Source organism: Thermobia domestica, chromosome 2 (genome assembly GCF_964235325.1).
Source record: "Thermobia domestica chromosome 2, izTheDome1.hap1.1, whole genome shotgun sequence".
In the NCBI taxonomy this organism is placed as follows: Eukaryota; Metazoa; Arthropoda; class Insecta; order Zygentoma; family Lepismatidae; genus Thermobia; species Thermobia domestica.
The window spans coordinates 308,385,181-308,404,639 of NC_137455.1; the positions used below are offsets into that span (position 1 = coordinate 308,385,181).

The 19,459-nt window shown below is 34.5% G+C and overlaps 1 protein-coding gene across 1 annotated transcript in view; it reads left to right on the forward strand.

Moving 5' to 3' along the window:
• Nucleotides 1–19,142, forward strand: part of LOC145678601 (alkylglycerol monooxygenase-like) — a 115,961-nt gene extending 96,819 nt beyond the window's left edge. The window contains exons 7-9 of the mRNA XM_081748942.1: nucleotides 377–511; nucleotides 4,659–4,772; nucleotides 18,457–19,142. Of these exons, the coding sequence (XP_081605068.1) occupies nucleotides 377–511; nucleotides 4,659–4,772; nucleotides 18,457–18,720 (513 nt within the window). The 3' untranslated portion in view covers nucleotides 18,721–19,142. The remainder of the gene's footprint in view (nucleotides 1–376; nucleotides 512–4,658; nucleotides 4,773–18,456) is intronic.
• Nucleotides 19,143–19,459: the final 317 nt, after the last annotated feature.

Here is a 19,459-nt window from a genome sequence, read left to right on the forward strand (position 1 = left end):
AATAATAATAATAATAATAATAATAATAATAATAATAATAATAATAATAATAATAATAATAATAAAGTTGTCGTAGTAGTAGTATCATTCATAATCATATTATCTATGTAGGATACCTGAAGACAGTACTTGAAACTACACACACAGGATTTAGCTCGATTTGGCTCGACTCGACTAGAAACTTGACCCAAATTCGAGTCGAGTTGGAGGAAATTCTTCGAGCCGAGTTCTCGAGTCGAGCTTGAAGATGTGTGTTTCGAGTCAAGTTGAGTTTCAAAGAAAACTCGCTCGTGCCCATCCCTAGTAGTGCACCGGAACTTTACAAAGCTCCTGTATAATTAATAATTTTCTTTGCTTTCTCTTTTCATTGAACAAGATATTCTATAACATACATGTGATTGATAAATGGAAATCAATGGAAGGATGGAACAATAAACTAGCTGCTATTTGGAAAGGACCAAGCTGGTTGCCAGGAAAACCTAGACTGGGTGCAGACGAAGATAAAATAGACGTAAGTAATAATATCTCGTTAATTATATTGAAAGAATTTGATCTGGTACGAAGGATTCCTGTTTCGATCCCACACGAGATGAGTTTGTGATGGACAATATCGTGTGAGTTTTCTTGGAATTCTCCCGTTTCCTCCCACATTATATTCCACTAATTCTATAATAATCATACACTTTCATTAATCATCCGTCACATTTAGCCTACAAGGCATGATCGTAGGATGTAAAACAAAAATAAATTTTTCATTTTGTACGTAAAACCAAGAAATATACCCCCCCCCCAAAAAAAAAATCTTAAGACACGAGCTAAAGAAAGTATACACATTTCCTCATTTAGACACGAAAATTGCCGAGGAAATTTTTCTGGGTATTTATGAAGCTGGTCAATCATTTACTAGAAATCTCTAAATTGAATCAAAACGTCAGTAAATTCAAGTGAAAAGTAAGAAAACTGTTAAATAGTGTATTTAATTCTGTTGAGAAGTTTCTCAATAAAGAGTACACAATATTCTGCCCTTCTAAGACATGATTATTCAATTATTATAATTACCGGTACAACTTAATACTATTATTCTTGTGAATAGTCGGTTCATGTGATATTATGTGATTTTGAATTTAGCGCCCCATTCAGGAGCGAGGCTACATGAGACGTGGATCTACAGCTTTATGTGCGATCCGAACCATATGAGCTTACGCAGGGAATCGAACCCGGGTTTCTCACGCCAAAGGCGCACCGCTTAGCCACGAGGAAGTTCTAGAAGGTTTATGTATTGTAACCAACTAACTACAATGTAAGTATAATGATTACGTGCGGTTTGCCACGGTGTCATTTGCCATAACTCAATTTTGGTGCTGTTTGCCACGGTATTGCTCAGAGGCGGATCTAGCTGAAAACTGAGGGCAGGCAGAATCCAGACTATGGTAGTAATCATGAATTACTATAAACTTCCAACATATAAATAATAGCTTAAATTATTTTTGTCACTAAAAAACTGGGGGCCTCGCCCCCGGCCCCGGGCTAGATCTACTACTGGCACTGCTACTGTTGATTTATCTTATTTCGTAATCATGAAGATTTACATAAAACCGACTCTGATAAGCTAAGGGTTGCCAAATGACTATATTATAACAATCATATAATTATATTTTAAAACGAAATACGTATAGTTGTCAACAAGCACATTATCAGATACTGAGCTTTCGGTTGTCAACCCTACATTTAAGTATCATACGTTTAATTGAGTTCAATCATTTGTGTACTTAGAAACTAGTGGTGAGTACAAAAACCGGTTTCTCGTTTTTTTAGGAAAACCGAAACAGTTTTTCGAAAATTAAAAAAAAACGGTTTCGATTTTCTTCAAAACCGGTTCCGAAGCGCCAAGAACATTTTTTACACAATGACTGTGGTAACCATAATATAACTCGTGATATCAATATATTTACGAAATAGATAACATTTTGTTGCTAGTTAACATGGAACATTGAAAGCTTTTACAACTGATTTGAATATTTCTATTCTTTTAATTCATTATAAACATATGGTGAATTAACATTCTGCTTCTAGCTACAAGTGGCTACTTTTTTGGTTGAAACAAAGAACAAAAAAAGTTGACTCTAGGAGAATAGAACCCAGGACACTTGAGTCACAGATGCTACTGATTCTGCCATGCCGTCAGTTGATAATTTTGCGCAACGTATGACATGCGGCGAGTCTTAAAAAAACTTTAAGAAGCTTTTTCTCTGCTATATTAAGCCATTGCGCTCTCCCAGTTTGTGATATGAACACTTTGAATGTGCACTATCACCTTGAAAAAAATGGCCACGAAATTCATTTACCAAAGTCTGCTTTCTCCTTGTTAGCTGTTACATGAGGTATGTGTCAATCTTCATGATAATGAAATCTGGTAAATCCAAGATGAAAATACTATGACAAACAATACCAAAATCGAGTTGTGGCAAATAAGCCCATGGCAAGTACACGTAACAGTATAATGTGATTAATCAAATGCAGTCTGTTCGCTGGCATATCCCATACCAAGGAAAGCAATAAATATAATTCTGTACTACAAAGCAAAACTGATTTATTGATTAGAACAATTTTCTTGAAAAACTTTCTATACATTTTGTTGCCCTGTGTGGAGCTTAAGATGAAGCTGGAATATGAAGCTGTATACTTGTATAGTATGGATAGTATAATATAGCTTTCATTTAGCATGGACTACGAACACTTTTCATTACACCGTTATATATCGGATCTATTAAGTTTTGTTTTTGAAAAAGTGAAAAAATATGTAAACAAGAAATGCGTCAATGTGGCTGTAGGTCCTACCGACTGAAGCTTCATTGGACATGTTACAGTTGTAATTTATTATATTAATAATCAATTTCTTTATGGTGTTTCGCGTTAATAATATAATACAAATTTACTATGCACCATGAAGTTTTCATCGGGACACCATTGTTAACATAGCCTATTTATCGTTTTTACATTGAACTACTCAGTAGTTTTTCCCAAATAAAACTTCATAGTCTAGAGATATTTAATAAAAAGTGATTAAGGCCCGTGTTAGATTGAAGTCCTTAATCCACACAAGCTATATCCGTTTTTTCTTGCTCTTAACTAATCTATAAAAATTATCTATCAAACATCTGAAAGTTTCGAGTTTTGGTGTAGTTTCCAAATATTTGCAAATTGGCTGCCAAATAGCCAATGAGTGAACAGAATGGACAGGCTTCACCGAACGTTGCTTTTAACTCTGGAGAATTGCGTTGTACATGTCTTGTATGAAAATTTGATAATTATTCGCTATTGCACTAAGGTCGATACTCTTTCACTCACCATTTACTTTCTGTGATGCGAGAGTTGTCACAAAGAAAACTAATTTTCTCTTACGGTGACGAGATCCCCCTGTTGTCGAACATTTACTTCAATGCAAAATTGCTACATTTGAAAATTTCAATCAAACACCTCGTATCAAATATTCATATAGTAAACAATATAATCTCTAGAGAATTGATGAATCTGAAGATTCAAATACAATTTATATTTGCGACGTCTCTCTACCATTATGCACATAAACATGTCATTCGCAGATTTTTTTTGGTGATGTAATGCTAGAATTTTAGGTAAGTATACACTTGACCGTTTTCAAAATTACAGCATATACCCACCCTCGTATAAGATCATCATTTCGTAAATTTAAGCTGAGTTTAGGCTGGACTATAAAAATATTAGTGAGTATACTTCATATACACCCCATTCCATCTCCGTAGGAGGAGGCAAAATTTATAGTCTTTATTTTTCATTTATTTATTTATTTGAATTATTAATGCCCTTTAGGCAAATAAGGTTCAGCTCAGGATAGGGAAAAGGAAAATGATATGGAAAGCAGTCACCAAGAGGTTGATTTGTATAGTACCATTCCGATATTCACAACATGGTTTCAGGAAAAAAAAGATAAATATGTTTCCAATTTTTACTGATCATTTACTATTATGTAACAGATGTTCTACAACAGAAGTTACAAATTTAAAGAAATATAGAAACTATTGGAAAAATACCTTTGGAAAATTTTGCTCGTGTTCCGATACTAAGTTTAAATTATTTATTCCAGAAATTCCAGAATGATTGAATTCCAGAAAACGGCTATGGCCTCACCTTGCCTCTTTGAGGACGTCCAGCCGTGTAAATGAAAATAATGTTATTATGTATTTTATTTCTTATATCCAATTTTATTTATTATGTATATTTTTATAAATATTCACATTTTGATACTATTAATAAATCTCAAATACTCGGAACAATAAATCTTGAAATGCCAAAAGTAAGGAGATTTGAAATTAGGTTACATTTTCTATCGTTCTATCAAGTAACCTAGAAGTGACTTAAAAAACATATAACGTTAAAATATAGGACTCCATATACGAAATAATTCATTTCGTATTTGCTTTAATATGTGATGTAGTCTTGACAAAGGGACACAGCCTAATTTGAGATCATGAATATTTATTAATTCACTTTATAATAACCTACGAATAAAATAGAGATGTTAAGAAAAGATAAAGAAAAATAGTTTATTGAGCCACTTTCATTTAATAGTCTTCTGAATAAATTTTAATAATACTGTTTTTTTTTCTTTATTCCTTCAGGTGAAGTCCAGAATGAAATATGACGTGCAGTTACCCCTTTGGTGCAACATTTATCTCCTGTTTCACTTCACTTTAGTATTAATCGGATTCCAAGAACTTATAATGAAGCACGTGGTAAGTGTTGACTGTAACTCTAATTTATTTTCATTTTACGATACACTATGATGTTTTGTTATAGGAAATCAAGGGCAAATGAATGGTGTCGAAATGATTAAATATTGAGAAAGTAAAAATACCAAGGAAACCCCTTAAAACTGCATCTGGGATCCTTCTTAAGCGTAGCATTAAATTTTAGGAAAAATGCTATGGATACTAAACGAGGACTTAAAAGACATCGGAACTGTTACTAATCAATTTAGGGACCCCGAAAACTATGGATTCGACACAAATATCGGTCGTTTTCGATTATTTTATATATTACCATCCTTTCTCCTTCCCAGGATGCTAATGGGGATGAACTTGGACCATCGGGAGTCACTATTTACCTCAGCTACCCCGAAGGCTATGAATTCGACACTATTTTCAGTTATTTTTAACATTTTATTTTTCACCCTTTCTCATCTACCGTGTCGATAGAAGCTGTACTACCATGAGCAAAATAAATGACGCGTCTCTTTATTTTGAAGTTTTTTGAAAATATCTCCGTTTTCTTTATATGTTCGAAATTTCGGAAGGTTTCCCCAGCAGGACAGGTTAATAACAAACCCGTTTTTAATATTTGTGTTAGATATTAGCTTAAAATAAAGAAATTAGAAGCAAAAAACATTAAATCGACAGAAATCTCGAGAATTACCAACTCTGCTAAAGTGGGAAATTTTCAAGAACACGAGGGAATTCTGCATTTCAACACGAAGCAGCGACATCTATGTCATTGAGAGGAATGTGGATTAAATCTACAAACTAAACTTTTAACGAATATTTCTAGTATGTCTTATTATATGCATTATCTGCAAACTCCAAATATATGAATATATGCTAAGTATTAACATAAAGATAGAGCAAATAGTGGAAATTATCTATGGAAAAGGACGAATTGGTAGGACGATCGTAATGAAATATCGTCTTTACCGGAACAGGCTCAATTCACGAAAAAAAAAAAAACAAATAGCTCAGTTAGTTAAAGCAACGAGTCTGTATGCTGAAGGTAGCGGGTTCGATCCCGCGGAAGTGCCGTTACCATTTTTATCACTACACTACGGTTATTTTTTTATTTGGGAAAGAATCAAATTGTAACGTATGTGTAAAACTCATGACGATACCAAGAAAAGAAAAAATGCTGTTGTCACACTTGCATTAGCGTCCCTAATTTTGTTTGCAAACAGTTTCGTAATTATTTCCCCTGTGCTCACTGCTCACCATATGCTCGCTGGCGCATAACGAATGTTTCCCAGTAAATGTTAATTCTAATTTGGAGAATTTTATAAAGTTTCACAATATTTCTCACTAGATAGTTTTCTATCTACGTGTTTGGATATTTTGATAACAGATTTCCCTATTAAATGTTTAATTTTCCCTAGATGTTTAATTACGGAAAAGTTTTACAATGTATTTGTATTGAATTGAAATTGTTTTGAATTTACTACATAAGGTAAGTAGGCCGAAGGGGGAGAACTCAAGTAATTGATATTCTACGTAAAAGCAACCTATTGTAGAATGATGATGCTTCTTACCTTCAGCACATAATCTTTACGTTAGAGAGTCAGACAGAGAAAAATCCTGGTCTTTCCTCCTCTATGACTACCCATCTTAAACCTCTACATATCATTGTTCGTCTCACAAAATTTCGGTGCTCCAAAAACATTCAAATAATAATAATAATAATAATAATAATAATAATAATAATAATAATAATAATAATAATAATAATAATAATAATAATAATAATAATAATCCTGAATATGCCATCCTTACATAATGTAGGATATCTTAGTTTCCTAGTTTAAATCTTAAATATCTTAGTTTAAAATGCTTTCTTTAGTACTTATTTGAGCAACCATGTAGGAGGGGGTACGACTTTTTATTTTGCCCCTCTCATTTCAGTAGCCTTCCAACAGAAAGTAATTTTTGATAAGCAGGACAGACAAAATGAATAAGAAATATATTTACAGCATCCTCTCCCCTTTCATGATTGGAATATCACGTAATATTTTTTATTCTACGAAAGATGGCCCTGTGCGGTTAGGGGTAGGTAACTAAAAAAATACCTAATATATAGCGCCCCTTGATTGTAATATTACCGCTTCTTTATTTGTACGAGGGAGCCCCTACACAATCAAGGGTGACAAAAAGAATAGGAAGAGTGTCTATTGATTCCAGTGGTGGATCCAGCACGAACTCCTGGGGGAGGGGAGGGGAAGTGAAACATTCTTTTGATGATGTGAAGCTGTCACAAATTACCACTTAACCAAACTAAACAATAGTGGGGGGAACTGGAACCCAGTCAGTTTAAATTGATGTAAAAGTTTAATTTTTGGATTCATATTAAAGTTTTGGTTTCAAATGAGAATTTCAGTCCAAGTGGTCAATGATCAAATCTCGTGGGGCTCTTCAGTGTAGGCTAATACGGCCCCCTTATGAGAAAGGGCAAAATTATTAACATGTTTATAACTTTCGAATTTTTCGTCTATTTTAAAGAAATATTTTGCTTCGTATTAAAGTGTTGGTTCCAAATGACAAACTCAGTCCGAGTGGACAATGATCAAATCTCCGGGGGGGTCTTCAGTATAGGGGGCTACGGCTCCCTTATGGGAAAAGGCAAAAATATGAAAATGCTTATAACTTCCGAATTTTCCGTCTATTTTAAAGAAATTATTGGCTTCATATTAAAGTCTTGGCTTCAAATGACAATTTCAGTCCGTGTGGACAATGATCAAATCTCGGAGGGCTCTTCGGTGTAGGGGTTTCGGCTTCTTTATGGGACAAGATTCACGTAGTTGATATTGCAAAATTGTTTTGTATATATAAGTGGAAACTTGCACCATTTGGTTAATTTTACCTCTTACGTTTTGCAGATTCATATTCCAAGTAATAGTTACTTCGCAGAGCTAAAAGAAGGCACTTGCTAGTTTCATTAAAATGAAATGTCTTTTATGAGAGGAGCAGACGAACGAACAGGCACCCAAACGTTGGTTGAGTCGTACGGTTGAAACTCGTTAAGCTCGCTTCAATTATTATTATTATTATTATTATTATTATTATTATTATTATTATTATTATTATTATTATTAATAATAATAATAATAATAATAATAATAATAATAAAACATTGCAGGGACCTTTGGTGCAGGGGGTCCGTGGCTCGATTCCACTTCGTGCCAAGTGAAATTTGAGGTGGACAAATACCGTGTGCATGGGTATGTGTTTTCTTGAGATTTTCCATTTTCCTCCCACTTTCTTCATTTCACCATTTCATTCATCATCATTCTCCCTTAGCGTAGGTGCATAATCGTCCAACGTTAAACTAGATATTGCAATTTCAATAATAATAATAATAATAATTAATTCAACTAAAAGGACTGTAATTTATGTGGACAGCAATTATCATAAATATGCAACCATTATAAAAACAATGCTTTGAGTAGAAAGATAATCCTTCCCAAGTGTTAACGAATGCGCACGAGATAAGACATGTCTCGAGAAAGAGACAAGACGCGCTTTGTGACATCCAAGATAATACGAGGCAAATGTTTTGGACACGAGATAGCTTGTAAAATGTCTCGTCTTGTCTGGAATGTCTCGAAAACAAAAGTCTAAGTTTTAAAATTATTTTTCAAGATCTATTCTCTCAGAAGTAGTTCTCTGCCTTAAAATTAATAACGACATTTGTGATTTAAAAAAAAGATAAACAATGCCTAAAGTTAATAGTTAACTTTTCGAAAAGAAGCTTCATTAAGGGTGAACCTGAAAGATGTCCACAAACTTCGGGAGGTGATTCGTGACATCAAAAGGAGACAAATGGTCCTCTTGCAGTTTTCGAATTCAGCTTCGTTGTCGAGATACAGGGTTGCCAACTGGTCGTGTTTGAGAAACTCACTGGGAATAAATTCAAGTCCAAGAATAAACTACTACTCATATATTTTTCAGGTCAATTGACTTATACCATGTTGTAAGGTCAAATATTTATTTATGAAGTGTGTACAAAATTCGCCAGGGTCTTTTCTGAGAAAATCGTCGAGAAAAAGTCACCTCCAAGAATAAACTACCCCTCGTAAATTTTTCTATGAGAAATATCTGATACTGCAATATAGGGTTGTTAATTAAATATTGATTAATGAAAAATAAACAAAATTGTTAAAACCATTTTTGAGAAAATAGCGTTTTTCGATTTTCGGCTGTTTGTAAACCACACTTATTTTAGGTGGTAGGAAAAAATGGAAAAGCTCCTGTAAGAATACTAAGTAAACCCTAAGTTTAAAATTTGGTGTAGATACGTTGAACGGTATGGCCTCTAGGCGAGTGCATATAAAAGTGTGCCGAACGGACGGACCGGAAGGACGGGTGTCGAAAAGTCACATTTCCGGTATGTAGACGCCATGAAACATGTAAATCCGTTGAAATCTGAATTTGATATTATTTTCGCAATCACTATATTTTCTTCTCTCTTTTGTCGCTCGAAAAAGAAAAGCCTGAGTTTACCACAAAAAGCTAGGGAGTTTCTCAAAAAAATATTCAATTACAGGGCCACCGCACTAAACTTTTTCAATTCAATTTCTTAACTGTGTTAGGCCGCAGTTGTTACTGAAGTGTGTATTTGGATAATACGAATAAAATTATCGTATTATTCAAATACATCGAATGTCAGATTATCGAATAAAAAACTTCGATTGAAGAAAATCCATACTACAAAACTAACTCACACTTTGAGCACATTTTCATTAGACATATAATAGACCAATTAATGCAATCATTGTTTATGAAATATGAAAAAAATCAAATGAGTCACTTTGGGAAAGTCGTTCAAAAAGAACACGTCAGGAGTAACCTACTTCTTGTGAATTGTTTCGAACAATGAGTTAAGATATACTTTTGGTTATTAATGAAATATTTATTTGCGAAATTTGAACAAAATCGCCTGTCGTTCGAGAAAATTGTCGGGGAAAAAACCTTGACCCCAAAAATAAACTATCCGTTGTAATTGTTTTTCATAGAAATGACTTATACTAAAATATAGGGTTATTAATGAAATACTTATTTATGAATTATCAATAAAATTGTCCGAGTAATTTTTGAGAAAATCGTGACGGAAAAATAACTCCCCGAAGAAACTATCTCTTGAGCTTTCTTTCAGGGTAAGCGAGTTATTCCATATTACTAGGTTTTTAATGAAATATTTATTTCTGAGTACGAACAAAATTGCTTGACTCATTTTTGAGAAAACCGTGGAGGAAAAACACCCCCAAGAGTAAACTACCCCTCGCATATTTTTTCAGGACAAACGAGTTTTGCCATATTGTTCGGTTATTAACGAAATATTTATTTTTGAAATATGAATAAACTCTTTTGAGTCGTTTTTGAGAAAATCGCCCAGACAACACTCCACCAAGAATAAACTACCCCTCGCATTTTTTTAGGACAAACGAGTTATGCCATATTGATAAGTTATTAATGAAATCTTTATTTATGAAATATGAACGAAAACATTTGAGTCCATTTTGAGAAAATCACTGAGAAAAAACTCACCCCCTTAGTATAAACTACCCCTTGTAGATTTTTCTCAGATAAATGCCTTATACCACAAAATAGGGCTGCTAATTAAATATTGATTTATAAAAAAAGAAAGAAAACAAGATCGTTAGAGCCAGTTATGAGAAAATATCTTTTTTTTATTTTCATCGTACAGGAAACTACCCTTGTTTTGGGAGTAGGAGGGAAATAAAAAAAACTATAGGAAATACTATGAAAATCTTAAACTAAAATTTGGTGCAGATAAGTTGAACATACCGTAAATTTTTCAACTAATTTACGGTATGTTCAAGTATGGCTTCTAGGCGAGGTATGGCTTCAGGTATGGATTCTAGACGAGTGCACAGAAAAGTGTAGCGAACGGACGGACGAACTAATGGACATGTATCGAAAAATAACTTTTTCGGTGTTAGGGGCTATAATACGTGTAAATTCGTTGAAATCTCAAATTTGATTTTTTTTTCGAACACCATACTTTCTTCTCTCATTTGTCACTTCAAAGTAAAAGGAACTCAGAACTACAGATAAAAGACACCTACTTTTACACATAGACATTTATTGATTTAAAACTGTTTTAGTTTGTGTCATTTCACTTCCAATTGAAAGGTTTTACAATGATTAACGGCATACCAATGACGAGACGGAAGTTTTCAGGAAGTAAATGCATTCAGAAGTCTAGACTGCATTACAGCCTGTTTTTATTTCTGCAATTGTTAACAGCTGTAATTTCGTCCAAACGCTACATGAAATAATTTTTGGTTGACGTCATTGTATTACTATTTTAGTATTGTTCTCTTCAGACTTGGTTGAAGTTTTGTCTTAACGGTTATACATTTTTTTCTTTCTTATTTCATCGTTACACATAAGAACAAAATGTTATGGTGAGTGGATAGATTCGAACCTACGAACATTGAGTTTATATTCTTCCAACACTTTACCAATGGACCAAGCTTTGTCTTCACGTTAACGCCCGGTTACAGGGTTTACTAAGATTTAAATAAAATGGCTGGCTGTTAGAATTCCCTGCTCACATATTTCGATAAATAATTTTCATTGCTTCGTAGATACGTAGAGCAATGTTTAGATACACATTTTAGGAGAGTGAATTTTGGTGTATATAATAATTTCATGCCAGGTAAAAGCTAGATAAGTTTTGATAAAATGTTTCATATGTAGTTCTCAATAATAAGCTTGCTGTTCGGAGTGAAGTTCCAAGGTTCAGCATTGCCTAGCAGTTTTTGCTATTAATATCCCTTCTAACAATATTGGCAGTGGACAAAAGTTAGCCCGTGTTGAAGCTTTTTGCTCCTAATTTATTTATTTTACTTATTTAAGGAATATATTGAAAATTGTCAGCAGGCACGTATGCAGTAATTTATTTCGGGAGAAGTCCGACTTCAATATTAGGATAAATTATAATAAAATTTAAAAGATAATCCTTAAATTTAGGCTAAATTTACAGAGAAGTTGGGATTTCAGAGGGGAGTCCGGACCACCTGGACCCACCCCTAAATGCGTCCTTGTTTGTCAGTAACGTTTCCTCATTTTGAAACCCTCAAAAACTTCGGATATATAAAGGAAAACGAGTTATTTTCGATAAAATATCACTTCAGAAGACGCGACAGTTTTATTGCACATGGTGGTATCCCAAGTTCACAAGGGCAAGAATTCATTAATTTTGATTCTCTGTCATTGTGCTCTATCGAATGGTTAGGTTTGTAACATATTACTCCTACGAACAAGCATGACTGGCAGATAGGAATACTGAACACAACTCCAGAGAAATGCATGCTGAACTTACGTTTATAGCTACGCTTTGGTGATTTGCCCTCAAGGTCAATCGAGTGGTAATTCAGTTCCGTCTCTGTTCCTAAGCCATGTTCGTATTACTTCGAACAGTTTTGATAATGAAAAGCATGCCTCTTAATATAACAGACTTCTTTCGCGTAAGAAATCGAAACTCAGTTGGTCAGAGCAACTAGTCTGTAAGAATTAGGTTGTTAGTTAGTTAAGAGCCCAGTACGAGCAAGGGTTTTTATTACTATTGTTTTTATCTTTTTTATGTGAGGAAAAATCAAATTGTGACATCGCGATATCAAATGTATTTGATTAGGTAGCTTTGTCTTAGCTAAACTTTAAACATCAGTGACCGTCGAAATTATTTCACCAACTGATCACTTACTGAACATTTCAAACACGTCAAACCAGTGGCATAACATGAAGGTTAACCTTTCCTCCGCAGTCCTTAGTTATGCGTCCGTACTTTCAAGGGCGGACTAAGGGCCGGGCGACTGCCCGGGGCGCCAGAGAAAGAGGGGCACCAAAACGAGCCTCAAAAAGTAAATTTTATAATGTGCTTTCTACTGACGTTTTTGGTTTATATTCTTGTAAAGTAGTGGCAATTATATGATCTTTTTCCATTTCACTATGGAAGAAGAGAGTTTCATAATACTAAGGGGGCTGTATCGAAAAATTGAGAGATGGCATGTAGAATAAAGAGTGCCGGGAATTAAGTATTGTTTGTTTGTTTGCTTGAGTTTAGCGTTCCACGGTTATGCCTTAATGGGCAAGGGAGATGTGGATACTAATTATAGTGGAATCCGAACCACTTTTATCGTTCAACAGTAATCCACCGGGAATTGGACCCGGTACCACAGAAGGCAGGCGTGCTAGCCACTAGACCAGGGGGGTGGAGTTGGTATTGTTTATAGCGGGCCATATTCTTTGTGAACTTTTCCTAGGTAATGGATTTCTTTTTGAAAATGGGTTTAAAACAGGGGCGTCATTTAGGGAGGGCAGGGAGGGGCATTTTCCCCCCGTGAGTTTGAGATGTATATAGATTTTATCATTAGAATAGTAGTAAATCAGTGAAAAACGCGAAATTTTACTTATATCAAGAGGTCTTGCCCCCCCCCCCCAAAGCAAAATCTGAAATGACGCTCCTGGTTTAAACTATTAAAAACACTACGATAAAATGTAAAATATAGGCTACTACTAGGGGAAGGGCGCCAAAAAGTCACTTTGCCCGTGTGAAAATTTGGCCTGCTCCGCCCCTGCGTACTTTCTGTATATTTTTTGGCCTTGCAGCTTGTGCGGTCCCCACGCCACATTGTTGCGGGGGCGCTATTTACGCCTACCCTTCGAACGTAATTCAATAACTGTTTAAGAAATTCTACCATCAGCGTGAAAACGGGAATATATTTTTCTAATAGTCCCATAGAACTTTCACTCAGAATGCCAGATGCAATTTTTCAGAGTGGGCTCTGGCTAAGTAGAAGGAAGATCTGTTTCCTAAGTAAGTTCCTTTCAGAAAGTTTGCTATTTCTTTAACAGTGATGTAAATAAATATACTTATCGTTATTAGCTCGACACCAAACCATCCTGGACAAATCCCTCTAGAACAATGATCGGCAAAAGTTATTCTGCATAATTTTATAAGCGACTCAAGGGGGAAACACTTGTTAACGAAAGCAATGTTGTGTATATATTGCCTTGTTTCTGACAAAATATAAAGTCTTTTGTAATCTTTAGACACTTTTCCTATTCTTTTTGTCACCCTTGGTTGTGTAAGGAAGCCTCGAACAAATAAAGAAGAGGTAATATTACAGATAAGGGGCGCTATAAATATATTAGGTATTTCTTTTGTTACCTAACCATAACGGCCTAGGGTCGTCTTCAGTAGAATAAAAAATGCTACGTGATATTACATTCACGAAGGAGGAAAGGATGCTCTAAATATATTTCTTATTCATTTTGTCTGCCCTGCTTCTCAGAAATTATATACCTTCTGTTGGAGGGTGCTGAAAAGAGAGGAGGGGAAATAAAACGTCGTGCCCCCTCATACATTTTAAATTTTGTGACGTGGTTGCTCAAATTATTACTAAAGAAAGCACTTTAAACTAAGATGTGTAAAGTTACAACATTATGTAAGGGTGGCATATTCATTAATAATAATAATAATAATAATAATAATAATAATAATAATAATAATAATAATAATAATAATAATAATAATAATAATAATAATAAATATGAATGTCTTTGGAGAGCCGAAATTATGTGAGACGAACAATGATATGTAGAGGTTTAAGATGGGTGGTCATAGAGGAGGAAAAACCAGGATTTTTCTCTCTCTGACTCTCTAACGTTAAGATTATGTGCTGAAGGTAAGAAGCATCATCATTCTACAATAGGTTGCTTTTACGTAGAATATCTATTACTTGAGCTCCCCTCCTTCGGGCAACTTTGCTTATGTAGTAAATTCAAAACAATTTCAATTTAAGACAAATATTTATAGAGAAAATTAAACATTTAATAGGGAAATCTGTTATCAAAATATCCAAACACGTAGATAGAAGTCTATGTAGTGAGAAACATTGTGAAACTATAAAATTCTCCAAATTAGAATTAACATTTACTGGAAAACATTCGTTATGCATCAGTGAGCACAGGGAAAATAATTACGAATCTGTTTGCAAACAAAAATTAGAGACACTAATGCAAATGCGACGATATTTTCTCTCTCTCTCTTTTTTTTTTTTTTTTTTTTTTTTTTTTTTTTGGTATCGTCATGAGTTTTACACATATGTTACAATTTGATTCTTTCCCAAATAAAAAATAAATAAAATAACCTTAGTGATAAAAATGACAACAGTACTTCCACGGGATTCGAACCGTCTACCTTCGGTATACAAACTCGTTGCTTTACCTAACTGAGCTATTTGCTCTCTTACGTAAGCTGAACCTGTTCTACAGTAAAGACGATTTTTCATTACGATTGAGCTAACAATTCGTCTTTTTCCATAGGTAATTTCCACTATTTGCACTATCTATACGTTAATTTAATACTTAGCATAGATTCATATATTTGGAGTTCGCTGATAATGCATATAATAAGACATACTAGAAATATTTCGTTAAAATTTTCGTTTGTAGATCTAATCCACTCTTCTCTCAATGACATAGATGTCGCTGCTTCGTGTTGAACTGCAGAATTCCCTCGCGTTCTTGAAAATTTCCCACTTTAGCAGAGTTGGTAATTCTCGAGATTTCTGTCGATTTAATGTTTTTTGCTTCTAATTTCTTTATTTTAAGCTAATATCTAACACAAATATTAAAAACGGGTTTGTTATTAACCTGTCCTGCTGGGGAAACCTTCCGAAATTTCGAACATATAAAGAAAACGGAGATATTTTCAAAAAACTTCAAAATAAAGAGACGCGTCATTTATTTTGCTCATGGTAGTACCTTGACTTAAATAATCTCGAGAGTATCGGAATTCATCTTAGGGATTGCGAAAACTATGGGATCGAAACTAATATTATATATATATATATATATATATATATATAATATATATCGTTTTCAATTATTTTTACATGTCAGCCCCTTCCCACCCCACCCAGGGGAGTCTTACCAACACTGCGGGCTGAACTTGCACTTAACTGCATCGGCAGTATCAATATTCATATTACTGACCGCGAAAACTATTCATTTGACATTAATATCTGTCATTTTTCGATAATTTTTATGTCATTCCATCTATCTCTACTCCTATTAAGCTACAAATGTCTTACCCCACAGCAATTTTTCTCACATTGTAAATCATTAGTGTACCAAGTTTGGTTGAAATAACTCCATCATTTCAGTTATGGTAAAACACACACACACACACACACACACACAGAAATGTATATAGATAGATAGATGTACGAGCAACGCCTAAGAACTGAGTAGAATAAATAACGACAGGCAACGCCACAGTCCCGAGCCACTTGACATGCCCGTTCTTACGTAGACTAAGCTTCATTAGGATTAGCACCCAACAGCTAAGAGACTCCGAATACAAAGTAATCGACGATGGACCCCGATGGAATTGACAATAATCTTGGTCATCTTAGACATTTTGTTTTTCACCCCCTTCTCATTGACTTAGACAATGGTATCTCGAATATGACTATCCAACTTAGCGACCCCCTCCCCCCCAAAAATGGCGGATTGGACACTAACATCGGTTGTTTTCCATTATATTAGCATGGAAACTAAATATTAACTTACTCACGATCAGAATTGTCATTATTCATCTCAGCGACCCTAAAAATTAAGAATTAAACACTAATATCGATTATTTCTTAGAATTATTTTTACATGTCCCCGCTTCACACACCTAGGGGCGCTAGAGGTCTTACCCACACTAGCTCTGACCTTGAACTTAAATGACATATGGATTGTCACTAATTAACTTAGTAATTACGAAAATGATTGATTTGATACTAATATCAGTCTTTTTCGATTATTTTAAATGTCTCCGTTGTCCGTTCCCCCCAAGGCATTACAACGGAGGTTGAATTTGGGCATCAGGAAGTCACGATTTACATCACCGACTCCCAAAAATTATGGAGTCGGAATTAATGTTGATTTTTTATTGTTATTTCGCACCTCTCACTCACCCCTAGGATTGCTAGGGGATCATATCCCCACTGGGGGATGAACTTTGACTTAAGCTGCACCAGAACTGCCATCAATGAACTTAGCAACGCTCAAAACTATTGTTTGCACACTAATATCGCTCGTTTTCGATTATTTTTTACGTCACCATTTCATCCTCCCCGGTGTTAATGGGATGAAATTGGGCTTGAAATTGGAACGGCATCGAGTGTGTCACGATTCATCTCAGCGATCTAAAAAAATTATGAATTCGACATTAATATCGGTCGTTTTCTAAAATCATTTTTATCATCCACTCGTCCTTAGATGTGCCAGGGGATCTTACCCACAGAAGTATTTTCCAGATTAAGTAATATGTGTGCCAACTTCGGTTAAAATTGTTCCAGGCTTTCTAGAGTTATGATGGAGTATACATACATAAATTTATTTTCATATATAAAAATGTATTTGGTCATTATGTTTCCTAGTTTGACCCATTTTATAGGCATAATACCCTATCTTTTGTTTAGATATCTCACTAAACTACTGAAGTAACGAAAAGTGAGAAAATTAAGCGCTTTATTATTTTCTGCTTTTTAGCACTTCTATTATTTTTCACTTTTTAGATTTTTTTAAAGTTTGTTAATATTGTTTCCTCTTTATATATACAATTATATAGTTTGCGATAATCATTATTCTTTTTTTCTGTGCTGTCGTCTTGCGATCAGATCATAATCAAATATTTCATCAAGTATTGTATCAAATGTTTCAGCAAAGTGGAATTTGAACGTGTGCGATACCAAGTTGTATACGATTTTTGGGTTGATTACAACATTTGATACAATTGTTCTAACATAAAACATGTTTATTGTTATCTAACATTGCATCAAAGAAAACAAACGAAAATCACTGTACGGTGGCGCTAAATGTGGCCACGGGAAGCAATTGAAATGCTTATTGATACTAACAAGCACCATCCTGTCTTGTATAACTGTGAACTTGAAATACTGGAAAAAATTGAGGCTTAAGTTAGACTGTACAGGTGAACAAAAATGAAATGAAATCTTTAAGTTTTACGTCCCACGGTTATGCCGGCTAGGCTAAAGGAGACGGCGATGATGAGAAATGAATGAAATGATGGAATGAAGAAAGTGTGAGGAAACGGGAGAACCCCGAGAAGACCCACACACAGGGTGTTTGTCCACCACAAAGCTAACTTGGCGCAAGCTGGGATCGAACCAAGGACCCCATGCACAAGAGGTGAATGCTGTACCACTGAGCCACCGCGGCTCCCAGGCTGTACAGGTTGGTGAGCGTTCGCATTCCACATGCATGGTTCACATTTCCAACTGCTCGTTTAAGATTTACGACTTAAACAGCTTACTTTTAAATAATTAGTTCAAGCGAGTACCGCGTTGCACTTTATGCCTACGAACAAATATAACAATTGAATGAAGAAATGTAAACAAATGAGGAACAAAAAGTTAAGTTTTGTATTTGATCGTTTATAATGCGTGTAAAAGTATTAGGCAACTTATTTGACCAAATGACTATCAAAGATAAGTTTGATACAACATTTGATGGAAAACTGACCATGTATAATCGGCCCAATATTCTAATATGAATCCTTGCCTTAGGAATTTATGTAATAATAATAATAATTGTATTATTTTCTGCATTGTAATTTCAGGGTATGACCCAGCTCTGCGTTACTTGTTTCGTATTCTACATTATCCTATCACTGACGACACTGGGAATGCTGTTAGACAACAATACTCATGCCTGTGTGTTTGAGCTCTTCCGTTGTCTTATATTTATTGTATACGTGAGGATCTATGGACTGCAAGCAACTAATGTCTTCATATATGGACTCTACTGTTGTTTTATTGTGTCTAGTTCATTTTGGATCGTTCAAACATTAAAGGTTATTAAGCTGAAAGCAAAAACAAAGTGATTTTTTAAAATTTTAATTTATAGATTGAACCGGAATTAAGATATGAAGTTTATGATCGTCAAGCAATTTAGAAAAAGTAGGCTAATGAAGTAAAGTCTGTGCTAAGAATCATACTTTACCTCTTAACGAATTATAGAACGGAATATAGCCTTTATACATCCTATATAGTTACTGTATTTCGGTAATACATAAAAAGCGTAACTGTAATACGAAATAAACGCAACCTTAAAAAAAGAAATTTATGTTGGTTATCGTAGAAACCAATAAACTAACGTTTTTCTTTAAAAAAATGTTTTGTAAACAACAAACGTAATGTTATCGTTAGTTAAAGTAAAATACAGTACAAACGTGTACATATTATATATTGTAAATATTTACTGTGTTTGTATATACTCGATTGCATAATAAATATTTATGTCAGTAAAGAATATGACTAGTTTCTAAATTGTTGCTATCTTCCATTTTCACAGTAGTATCAATAAGCGTTGTTTTGAGCAGTTCATTTCTAGCAAGGAAAGTTCTTGGGCTCGAACGGGTGAATACACAAAAAAGGAAAGCATGTGTAATGTTAGCACCCTGGAAGCAAACAGTGATATTCGTTTTTCTGCAAGATGTTGTAAACATCCGCACGAGCAGGGCAAAGTAGAACACATACCATAATTATAGGGCGTCTATACTATCTGACCCCAGGCCATTTTCTGCAGAAAAGGGTGGGTGAATGGGAAAATAGGAAAACACG